Source organism: Rhipicephalus microplus, chromosome X (genome assembly GCF_043290135.1).
Source record: "Rhipicephalus microplus isolate Deutch F79 chromosome X, USDA_Rmic, whole genome shotgun sequence".
Taxonomy (NCBI): domain Eukaryota; kingdom Metazoa; phylum Arthropoda; class Arachnida; order Ixodida; family Ixodidae; genus Rhipicephalus; species Rhipicephalus microplus.
The window spans coordinates 342,223,453-342,235,717 of NC_134710.1; the positions used below are offsets into that span (position 1 = coordinate 342,223,453).

At 43.6% G+C, this 12,265-nt stretch overlaps 1 protein-coding gene across 3 annotated transcripts in view; it reads left to right on the top strand.

The window, feature by feature from the left end:
- The window catches only part of SLO2 (slowpoke 2), a 630,174-nt gene that overhangs the window by 592,633 nt on the left and 25,276 nt on the right, over positions 1–12,265 (top strand). For 2 of the 3 annotated variants that reach the window (XM_075879797.1, XM_075879795.1), the window contains exons 20-24: positions 314–448; positions 1,328–1,457; positions 3,529–3,630; positions 7,329–7,412; positions 8,077–8,208. In XM_075879797.1, coding sequence (XP_075735912.1) covers positions 314–448; positions 1,328–1,457; positions 3,529–3,630; positions 7,329–7,412; positions 8,077–8,208 — 583 coding nt within the window. The remainder of the gene's footprint in view (positions 1–313; positions 449–1,327; positions 1,458–3,528; positions 3,631–7,328; positions 7,413–8,076; positions 8,209–12,265) is intronic. The other variant, XM_075879796.1, reaches the window with a different exon arrangement.

Genomic DNA, 12,265 nt, shown 5'->3' on the forward strand with positions numbered 1-12,265 from the left:
GAGGGTGCATCACTGATAGATGCGCTTGCTATGCATCTAGGATGGTCACTAAAGTAGGCAAATGACGTTGTAATACAACACGTGTCATATTATTTATCAACAAAAAAGTAGCTTGAAGTATTACACACGGGCCAAAAATCACAGGGGTCCACGTTTTGCGACGCAAAAAAGTTATGAAGTAGCTGTCTTTCATCAGCGTAATACGCTATCTGTAGCGGAGACTCAGAAGTGTTAGCACACTTTGTTATATCAAATCGTGTGCGAGGTCAGACCAATCTCCTAATAAGGTATCACAACTATTCATATATTGCAGCCTGGATGACCTGCTTAGGGCAGGCATCAACTTAGCTGACAGCGTGGTAGTAGTGAACAAGGAGTCGTCCAATTCAGCCGAGGAAGACTACCTGGCGGACTGCAACACCATCGTCGCGGTGCAAACGATGTTCAAGTAAGGCTGCCTGCTTTACCTCTCGCGATAAGCGGCGCTGAAAGTAACGTATTCACTGAGTACCTTATTTCCTCTCAATGCATGTGTGCACGTACATCGCTATATAGGTAGCCGGAAAGGATAAAGAAAGATACAAACGTGTGGTGTTCTGCGGCAAAAAAAGTAACTAGGGGCAATAAGTGGCGCCATTCTTGCACCCTCAGCATGGCATTATATTTAGTCTTTTTTTCTTGCTCCCCGATTCAGCAGTAATGTACCTGTTAAAGATAAAAATTCAATTTTTTTTCAGTAAGAACAAAATACACATCGTACAGTACGGAGCAGTATAGTGTTTATGAAGCGAGTTCATGCTCAGCTTACTGTGAGGTGGCAACATTTGTCACTCGCTGGCGTATCAAACGGGCCAGATGTGCCCCTTAGAATTTCTGTTTCAATCGATGTTCTGTAGACAATTAGTCTGAATTCTTCGTGCTCGGGAAATTACGAGTTATCATTCTTGTATGTCTTTGCCTTGATAGGAACTCCTTCGATTAGAGTCTCGCGTTAGATTTGATTTGACCAACGACAGTTGCGGCTTAGAAGCGCATTAGAGTAAGATTTGGCAATTACATATCTAGTTGGCGAATTCGAGTAACTTTCAACTGTCGGGATCAGTGGTGCAAGCAAAACCGGAGAACACGACTTCATTGTCTCATCTTTACCATTCGCATTTTATATTTTTTTAAATACATTTCCGGGAGGACCCTTTGTATTGTACGTGTGCCATGTTAGGTACACTTTACGCGTACACTCTTGCACATCGCGTGTTAAGACATTCACGAAGAACCTCGCGAAATGATTGCGAACTCTTCTAACACGTTCTTTTCGCGTTCGTGGCAGATTCTTCCCGAGCGTGCGCATCATCACCGAGCTGAGTCAGAGCAGCAACATGCGCTTCATGCAGTTTCGGGCGTTCGACACGTACGCGCTCCACCTTTCCAAGATGGAGAAGGTGAGCCTGCTCAACCAGGTAATGTGGCAGGCTCCTATGCTTACGTCCATGGCGCCTTCCATTGGGCCGAGGGACACGCCGGTGCTTCTTGTTCTTCGCCCCAACGCTTGCTTTGCTCCGGCTTGGCACTAACTTAATGCTAGTTGCCCAACGCAAGCCCCTATTGTTTTTCTTTCAACTAACAGTAGACACCTGAAAAGAAAAAAAAAAGAAATTTATTTGGCAAAGGTCATTTTCCTGCGTATTTAAAAGCACGTACGGAAACCAATAAAAGGTATATATGACATGTCAGTGTACATACATGTTGAGATTGTGAAAGTGAGGCGAAATTCTGCAAGGAATGACAATAGTTGAAAAGATGCGCCTACTATGCTGTTTCGGCTATTGGCAGCAGCCCAGCGAAAGGTACAGTCCAAAGCTTTTTTTTTGTTTGCTTTTTTATGCAATGACTACATTATATATAAGTACCATACTGTGTGATCTCGGCTGCTGACCAGAAAAAAGCACGTTACGTCCCCGCTGTCGCATTTCGATGGGAGCAAAATGCGATAGAGGCCGGTATACTGGGATATGTCAGTGCGCATTGAAGAACCCCGGCTTCTGTTTCGGCGTGTGTCGTATTGTGCTAAACGTTTATATCTACAATTCGAGTCAACTCAAAACATGAAAATGTGTACTGCAACGAGTCAACCGTGAGCCGTTTCGTTACACGGGTGAGTTAACCGCGCTGATTCGGCCCCCGACTTTATGACGATTCTTCAGCTTCTACATATCTGCATACAGTAATGCTTTTTTTTTCTTTACCATACGTTTCGCGTATACGGTAGTCCTGCAAGATGCAACAACTGCTCATTGTATCAACGTTAAAAGACCACGATGCTTAAATTTCAGAGGGATCAATTCGGCAATTTCCTAATTACAAGCAAGGCTTTTCCTGTGTAGAAACAAACTTTTTTTTACGTATGTAGGCATACGTTTTTTTTTTCTTTTCAGGTGTCACGATAGAACTCAATAGTAAGTCCCGCCTAATTTACTTAATCTCGCAAACGCTGCCTGAAACGCGTCCTTTTTGATGCCAATGGAAGGTGCCAAGTGCTGCTGCATGCTTCCAACTTTAGTTGCACAAGCTAGGCACCACATTTGTGTAATATTCCCGTGCATGAGCGTAAGCTACCTACAGAGGCCGCTGACGTTGCAGCAATTCTCTTTAGTTTGCAGAGAACGTTAGCTCGAAGTCTAGCGTATCTGGCTGGCAGCTAACGCAATGGCTACCACGGCTAAACGGTTATAATCTCATTAGCGCCCCTCCTGCTTGTAGCGTATCATTTTCAATTATAACAACTTTTTTTTTCGTCAGGCGCAAGCATTCACTCCCGAGCCAGGAGGCTGGAGGTGACACTCTGTACTTTTTATCGTTTGTTTAACTGCTTCTTGGATGCTGTCGATTCCATGGGAGCCTGCTCCATCTATTCTTTATCTTTATTCTTGTCTCAAGCCCTATTCGGCCGGAGAGAATTACTTTTGTACGCCGGATTACTGCTACTGCGCCATTTTGGCGAATCTTCTTTAGCCTTACGCGCTGCAAACTGTCATCGTCATTCACCGTGACAAAAACTGCCAGCCATGCAAGTATAAGGCGTTTCTTTTGTTTTTCCCAGACAGTGCTGTTATTTGCAGTAAAGTCATGTACACGTTTGACGTAATGTAATTATCGCTTTGCAAGTACACGATTTTTCTTGCGTAATGAGGTTTAGTTTAATTTCATATACTGCCGAGTAAATTCAATTTTTTTTCGTATGCACGCGTTGTACACTAGACAGTAGCGCGAGAAATCCTGGTACCTTTGTTGTTACGCTTACGAAGTCTTTCGGAAGTGCAGCATTGTGATGCGTAGGTTTACGTTGCACTGAATTATTTATGCGCTTTCATACGGTTGATGAACACGTCACTATATGCACACGCTCGTAAATTTTCGCACCGCACGCTTTTTGCACACAACATTGCTACATCATATTGCTACATCCTAACCAACACATTTTCTTTTTGTTGTCTCTCTTTTTTCTCCCCCTCCTTCCCCAATATAACGCAGCGAGAGAGGGATCGTGGCTCACATATTTCTTACATGTTTCGGCTTCCCTTCGCCGCCGGCAATGTGTTCAGTGCGAGCATGTTGGATACCCTCCTGTATCAGGTACGTCAATGCGGACCTCAAAGCCTCCTCTAATAGGTAGGTACGGTTAAATGGTGTTCGGCTAGAGATATCCTAAGCAGTACGACACATGCCAGTCCGTTTCACTTATATAAAACTATGTTTGTCAAAAAAAATTGAACAAGCATAAATGTTAAGGGCTATGTAGCAAGTAAAAGCACCATCGCATGAAATAGGGTAAAATGCGTAAAATTGATGCTCGTAAATTTAGCCCATGTACGTACTTCTAATAAAGTATTTCAGTATGCTGAAATTCATTATTTCACGGTTAATAATAGAGCACTCTGCATGTCTTGCCCAAATGACAGTAATCATATGGAGCGCAGTATACAGCGTAACTATATATCCGAGGACTACGGTCCAGCGACACGTAGGTCTTGTCCTATAGTGCGCAAAAGCGCATCACCACTGTGCTTCTGCAGAAAAGACGCCGTGGAACTAGCACCTCGTGTCGTGGGTTGTCACGCATGTAATAGTCATGGAAGGTCGAATACCATTCATCACTTACGCTGCTTTCACTTAGCCATGTGCAATCTACAGCCACATTCGGTCGACACTGCATTGTCTCTCGCGTTTGTCAGTTGCTTTCTATTGTTTCGCGAGCATTACTCAAATCTTACTGCGGAGCCACTTTGTGACTCGGCAAGGCACATTTAGAGCCCTTAGGATCCTTCGTTCACGCAAGAAACGAGAAAGTGTGGAAAACATGCCGTTGCTTACGTAAGACAATTCTTGAGCTACAAGGGTGTCATCGTCTGCCGAGCACAGCATACAGGGAGACATCACTATGTGTTCTTGAATGAAACTTCCTAGACAATCAGGAAACGAAATTCCTGGGGTCATAGTATTGATCGCAGCGCAACAGACTTGTGAACGTTATAGAGCCGATGATATTCGCGGATGTGATTCACGTCATTAAAAAATAATGTGCCTTCAGCTTACTCGTATAAACTGCTGGCAGGCATAGAACGTGTGTCTGAAAGACCACTGAGCCGTTTTACTCGAACAAAAATAAGTGCTGTCATGGTTTCTGGAACGTGGGATGTAATCAATTTTCACTCAGTGGTTGTGCACATACAAGAACTTATTCGCGATGGTTGCAGATGTGAATGTATGAGATGCTGGATAAGAAAATAAGATGCCATGACAACCTTACCGGGATGGAAAAAAATGCACGCCCTTTTTAGGGGTGGTTTATTTTTTTCTTGCGCTTTTCGCCGTACTGTTACCCTCTGAATTTATTGAAATGTCACGCGGCACAAAAAATAAGCGCACACAATATAACCATCAAATTATAGGGCGCGTGAGTAATCACGCAAGTGTAATGGTTCAGCTCGAAAGTATTAGTTTTACAATGTAGTCTTGATATGATTGTGCACTTCATATTCGAAAACCAGATGTTTTCCAGGTGATAAGTTTCTTATTGTTTCAAATAAGAGCGCCATACGTAGTCGTGGACAGGACAGACAGAAACAAGCGCTTACTACCAATTGAAAGTTTAAACGCTCTATGTTTGCTGCTTCAATTGTAATCCTTGTGCCGTCATTTTTATATTGGACAAACTGAGAGATGCTTTAACGACAAATTGCGTGAGCGTGCTTGCAACGTTCGCAGCGGCAGCGATTGTTTTCAGGCTCATTATGTTCCTAGATGTGGCTGTAGAGTTAAGTATGGCAAGACAGTCGTAGTTGATAAACACAATGATGAGCGCACAAGGATTTTAATTAAAGCAGCAAACATAGCGCGTGAATACTTGACTTGCGTGATCAAATCGTTGATAGCTCTGTCTGATAAGGACTTGGCGTTTTTGGGCAGTCGCAGTTGCCATAGGAGTTAAGTAATCGCTTAAGACAAAATGGGCGTTAGTAAGGGGGAGAAGATATACATAGATATTTTATCGGTTTTGTTATTTTGGTTTGCGAGTTGGTCTTGTATGTGCTTGCGAAATGTTTCACCAGTCGCCCCGCCGCAGTTGTCTAGTGGCTAAGGTACTCGGCTGCTGACCCGCAGTTCACGGGTTTGAGTTCCGGCTGCGGCGGCTACATTTCCAATGGAGGCGGAAATGCTGTAGGCCCGTGTGCTCAGATTTGGGTGCACGTTAAAGAACCCCAGGTGGTCGAAAATTTCCGGAGACGTTTCACGTTTATTATCCCGATGCATACCCCAGCAACATATGCCCATCATGTGGACACACAGTGACACTCGCACACATGCTTTGGGAGTGTAGAACAACTCCTCCCGACTCTACCTCAAACACGTGGGAGAGGTTCCTCAGGAACTCACTTCTCACCGACCAGCAATGGGCCGTCCAGCAGGCCCACGAAGCGGCCGCCAGGTACTCCCTGTCGGTCCCTGCGTGGGACACAGCCGCTGTGCGCTTAGCGCGTCCTGCAGGACTGAAATAAAGTTTTTTCATTCCATTCCCTCCACTACGGCGTCTCTCATAATCATATGGTGGTTTTGGGACGTTAAACCCTATATATCAATCAATCAATCAATCAATCAATCAATCAATGTTTCACCAGTCGGTACATATTTCACAGCTTTCAGATTAAACATTTAGTGATAGTAAGCGCTTGTTGCTGTCTATCCTGTCCACATCTACGTACCGCGCTCTCATTTCAAACAACCATAAATCAACAACTCGCCCAATCAACCATTTTGACAAGTTAAATTCATGTTTGTCTTCATTGACGTTGCAATCGTATTTTATAAGAAGCTTATCCCCTTACTGTCACTGTAGTCGAATTATTGAAAATGCTATTTCATTGCGTCACACCGGTTTGATACATTTGAATAATCCGGCGCTTTAAGGAAACGCCGCACTAGCAGAACGGTTCTTTCGTTTTCATGATCTACTATAACATGAGACGTTCCTATTTGTTCAATTATAAAACACCGAAAAAAGAAGCCGCTAGCGATCTCACTGTCACATCGTTCTCACCCTAAATAAACTTGTTTGTTTTTTTCAAAAATTAAGATATCGAAGAAAGAACAGTACAGTTGGCGCAATTGTGTGAATACACACGGCATGCCACAGTGTAATGAACAAAAGTGTTGCAGTAGCGTTGCCATATAGAAGCATGAAAGTCACTGTTTCAATTTCCATGGTTATACAAATTAAAGTTATAGTTCGGAGAACTGAGTGCCGGGCGAGCTGGTAATAAGTACTGGCGATAAACTGCGCGGAAGAAAAAAAAAAGTAAGGACGTCAAAAGAACGCAATGCCGTGTCCGTCTCTTGTTCCTTTCTTAGGCATGGAGTTTCTTTTTTTTTTTTCGCGCAGTTTGCTGTCAGTAAAATTACTTTACCAGAAATTTGAGACCTACCTCGGAATTAACTGTTGTGGTATTAAAAAAAACCTGTACAAGGTTCTTCTCCAGAAACCTAAATATTAGCTCTGTTGTGTCACTGTCCGTTCAATTTAGCGATTTGTACATTCCTGGAACGTCACCTCTACGCTTGACTTGTATTTACAAAGTTATCAGCTTTGCCTTTTCTTTCAAGCTTTTCTTTCACGCCGGAAACTTACAGCACATTATTTACGTTTCAATTTCTCTATTACTGAAGTGTACATAAGTGAATCAAGTACATAAAGTGAATCACACCATGTTTGCTCAAAGCATACGTATAAATGCATGATTAATTTTTTTTTCTTTAACCTCTGGCACCTTCTACAGGCTTTTGTCAAGGACTATGTGATAACGTTTGTGCGTCTGCTTTTGGGCGTTGACCAAGCACCGGGATCAGGATTTTTGTCTTCGGTAAGTTGTTGAAATGTTCGGGCACCCCACTTATGACTGTGAACTTCTCAGATTTTTTTACTCGATGTTTGTAGCTCTACGCACTTCATTTACATCGTTTTTCTAGCGTGACTAGGGTAGTAAGCAGTGTCGAAAACAGGCTTGTAGGTTCGAAATGCAGCGATCTTGAGTCCCGCGTATCATCTGTCGAAATATTTATATAAGTATTGCGCACGCACAGCTTCTCGAGAAAACTGGCCAATTTCATCGTTAAGTAAATGAGGTTCACAAACAAGCGTGCACCAGTTCACAGCCACTCATTTTCGGATTCACTTGTCTGCAGTTTCACTTCTCGCTAAAGTATATTGGAGCCAGAATATATACACTCTGACATCGTTTCCGCGTGGACATCGCAAGCTGGGCATCTGTCTGATTTGGTGTTTTCATTTACGACGTATATCTTGCGAGCACATCATAAGTGTAAAAACTGCCTGAAATTAAAGAATTGATCTTTGTGGTAGTCAAACGTTAACAAAAATCGCTTTTCTTCGCATGCAGCATTAAATACGCAACATCTGAGTGACGGAAACCTTGCTTCTCATGGAGTTTAGTGTGCGCGTGGAGTATGTATGTAGTTGGTTTTTTGTGTTTTTGTTTCTGCCTCTCCTTCCCTGCATACGCACAGATGCGAATTACAAAGGACGACTTGTGGATCAGGACGTACGGGCGTCTGTACCAAAAACTTTGCTCAACCACGTGTGAGATCCCCATCGGCATCTACAGAACACAGAGCACGACTAACCCAGAAGGATCGACTGTGAGTGCCTGTCAATATTCATACCTTCATTGGCAAGGAAACGAGGTGTAACATTTGTATTAATGCTATTATTAGTTTAATCTTAGAGTGAGTCGTAGTCACTAAAGCTGATTTTTTTTCATTTAACTAAAAAAATGAATGAAAGACGTCGATGTTTTCTTCTTGTGCGTCAACCCTAACAAACTGAAGCACTGTGAATCAGCATGCATTAGAGAGAACTGTCATCTTTCGCTTTGCGCTGTCTGGTTTTCTCGCTTCTAATTGTATATTGTTCTAATGCTAGGTCATCTTCATTTAAGCATCCACGTTTGAGCATCCACTGAAATTGTGTTTCATTGTTGCTTTTGCAAGTTCGTCTTTGGCTTATTCGTTTTTACTAGTGACTAGCTTTTTCGTTTGGTTATTTTAACTAATAAGAGCTGAATATTTCTGCATATGAATTTTAGTTTGCATCAGCTTTGTTTTCTGTGTGCTTATATCTTGTCTGCATGAAGCATTTTTGTCGTCATCAGCAGCCTAAAAACCTGTATGTAACGTTTGATCAATCAGTCTGCCGTGTTTATCTGTCGTAACAGGAAGCCAGAGCTTAAATTTAATTAGATAAATAACTGTGACATAAGATAACGCCTTGTGAAGAAGCTGATTGAGTGTAATAAGAAAGATTTAGGCAGAAAAAATAATACATTACCTGAGGCAAGCGAGAGTGCGTTACGTTATATTCGAAGCATAGATTCAAAAGAACTTTAAAGCACTTTCTTGAAGACGTGCAATACAAAGCTTGTCTTCATTGCAGGTGCTGTGAATTTCGAATTTTAACAAGGAGCTTTAGTTGTCCATTACATAAACTAACTCTTCAGCTTATTCCTCGAAACAATAGGCAGATGTATCGGCCAGTGTGCTGAATACTTCATCTTGCTTTGAACTGCGATCAGACATTGTCAACTATATACGACTGCGACGTCACGCTATAGTTGAGCCTGCTTCACGTATGTGCAATCCGTGCCGCGGCTTAGTTACCAAACCTATGTTATCGCTCTTTATTTTTTTATTTTACCTAGTGATAATTCAGTTTCACTGACCAAAAAAATCGGTCTGCAAGCTTATTATTAGTTACAAGATGCTCAGATTTTGATTCTTTTCGTGAAATGCAGAATCACAGGTGCAAAAATAGGTTGAATTTGTTAGTCTGTCACCCAGTTTTATTCACACCACATGAGCCTAAGGTGATCAGCAGTAGGGAAGTCATCATTAGTAGTTCTGCGAATAACGACATTGTTTATGTTTCTTTATTATTATGTAGCATGGCTCCTGTAGCGAGACCACAACAAAATTCAGGTCCACATTGTTTGCATTCACTTTTAAGGCAACGTTCAGCGTAAATTTTCATTTATCTTATTGTATGCTCCCGTAAATCCAAACACAAGGTTAATCATCCCACTAAAAGCCGGCTTCCAGAGCGCCTAGTCTACGTAGATGATGAGTCATCATTCGCACAAGCATTGATAAATACAGTGAGAAGTAGTTGAAATGGACACCCCAAGCAACTGCCATATTTCAATGATACGCGAAACAAAGCGAAAGATTTAGACTTGTATTTCGCAGTTCTATGTTAAGTCATGCCCCGACAAAGGCAAAAAAAAAACAAATAAGACACGAGCAGCGCCCAATGTTAAATTATATTCATACAAAGACACTAAAGAGATGTACGCTTTTCATGAACTCTTCATGGGCTCGATATTCCTGCAGAGAGGACTTGATGACGCGCAACGAAAGCTTCACTTGCAAGCGCATGCGCACATCCGAAGTTCGATTTCCTACATGTGCTAACCAATAGGTGTGCCGCCCACGCTCAAACGTTGGCCAAAACGACACCTCCCCGAAGCGAACAACTGTTGTGGTGCGAACGGCGTTGTGTTGCCAGGCCGAGGCAAAGTCCAAAGGCCCGCAGCTGCGGAGGCCTTTCGACCCGCGTACTCCGTACCCGGCCGGCGCTCCAGGCGTCGCGGCGGGGCTGCCTTGTCCCGACGAGATCCACCCGCTACTCGGGGGTTCGGTGCGGCGAAAGCCCTACCTGCCCCAGTACCCTCCGCCCATCCTTGTCCACTCGGCCGAGGAGGTGAGCCGCCTCGCGCGCACACCATGCGCCCCCGGATGGCACACGGCGAAGGAATGCGCCCGCGAGCATGCTGCGCACCGCACCGACCACGAGACGACAAAAACCGCCGGCACTATTCTATTCGCAACTCTCTCAACAACCCCACTGGAACGGTGCATAGTGCAAGCAGCCGACTGCTACACAAGAGAACCTCGCATGCTCCTTTGTGTCGTGTCTCCTTCGTGTGATCAGATCCTACTGCGTGAATCTATCTAGGGCTTTTCAATTCTAAGGCACATGCCAGTAAAATGGACTTAAACATGTGTGTGACAAGCGCTGAGGTCTTTCCGAGCAAAAGAGAAATGTTTTTAGAGTATGCTTCGTACAACGTGCGGATTGTGCGTGGCTGATTATATTTCGAGCAATGAAGAAAGGTTATCTTCCCCATATTCGGTTCAATCTTGTACCTTAGGCCAGCAGTCCGTTCACTATTGGTCACAACAATGTCTTTTACGTCGTATGAGAGCTCACGCTATACCCTGTGCGCTCAGCGCTCACTATTGGATCTCAAAAGCCGTCGGTATCTACTGCAATAACCGTTCATCGTTTGCTACTACTGCAGACAGTTCATTCGTGTAAAGTGTTTGTCATTGGTGAGACCTGTAAGTCAATACAACGTTCCGGAGCGAAAGAGTAAGCATGTTTTTTTTTTCCATGTCAAATACGTTCGCAGAAGCACCACGAATGGCGCAATAAATGCGGCACGCGGTGCCGACGGTGTCACTCACGTGAACATGGTCTCGGGTGACGCCGTACTGAATGAGCCGGATGCTGATTAAGACTTGCTGGGCTCTTTGGTAATTCGTCATATTGTAACTAATTTAGCGCAATTTGGAACTCCCACGAAACTCTCTCTCACAAACACACACACACACACACACGCACGCACGCACACACACACACTTCCCCTCAAGGAACACACACCACTCACTACCAACTGTTTATTGTGCGTTACTTACATCTTATGTATACGCACAGATTGTTGCGCAAAAGCAATGAACGAAAAAAGATGCGCATGTGCATAGATTCAACAAGTGATGCAAGAACCAGCCATGGTGCACCACCGAACAAATTAACAAAGCATTTTTTCTTTGTTTTTATGTAGTGGTGGCTGGTTCTTGCATCAATTGTTAAATCTATGCGCATGCACATTTCGGATGCTCATTGCTTGTGCACATTGCCCTGTATGTATATAAGATGGTCAATCACGCGCAATAAACAGTTGGTAGTAAGCGGTGTGTGATGTGTGGGTTCCTTGAGGGGAAGTGTGAGTGTTTCAGGGAATTTCAAAGTTGCGCTAAATTAGTTTCAATATGGCGGGTACTGATGGTTTCCCTGGTTTCCCTTGTTTAGGCGACTGCTTTTAGCGAGAAAGTTATGGTGTAAGCGGCAGACTTCTCCTTGGCCCCACCCTTAATTAGCGATTTCTTTTTTCGTGTGTACCCTTGTAAAAATGACCACTAGCACCATCCAGTCAAAGCACACTCAACATCCCCACCGACCCTGTTATTCGACAAGTGAACTCGGCCTGGGCACCACCTGCACACTTTTCTCTTCAGGGAACTAACACGGCTTCTGCGGATTTGTGTATTGATAAGCTGGCGTTTCGAGATAACTATTACAAAGAACGTACAACAGCTGTTCGAGTTCTTGCGCGAGAAAAAGTTACCACGCAGTGGTACGTGATGCTGCTATGCTCAAAGGCAAGGGGTAACGTCCTGTCTGTTCACATGCTTCCCGGCCTTCTATGGGGTTGTCAAATAAAATCCTGCAACAAACTTAATCGCTTTTATGCCTGAAAGCACGGCACACATAAGAGGATGGATTAGAATCAAGGAGGTTAACCAGGTTCACGCCAGCAGTTTCAACGGCACTTCCGAATTAGAAAGCTAGAATGACGAC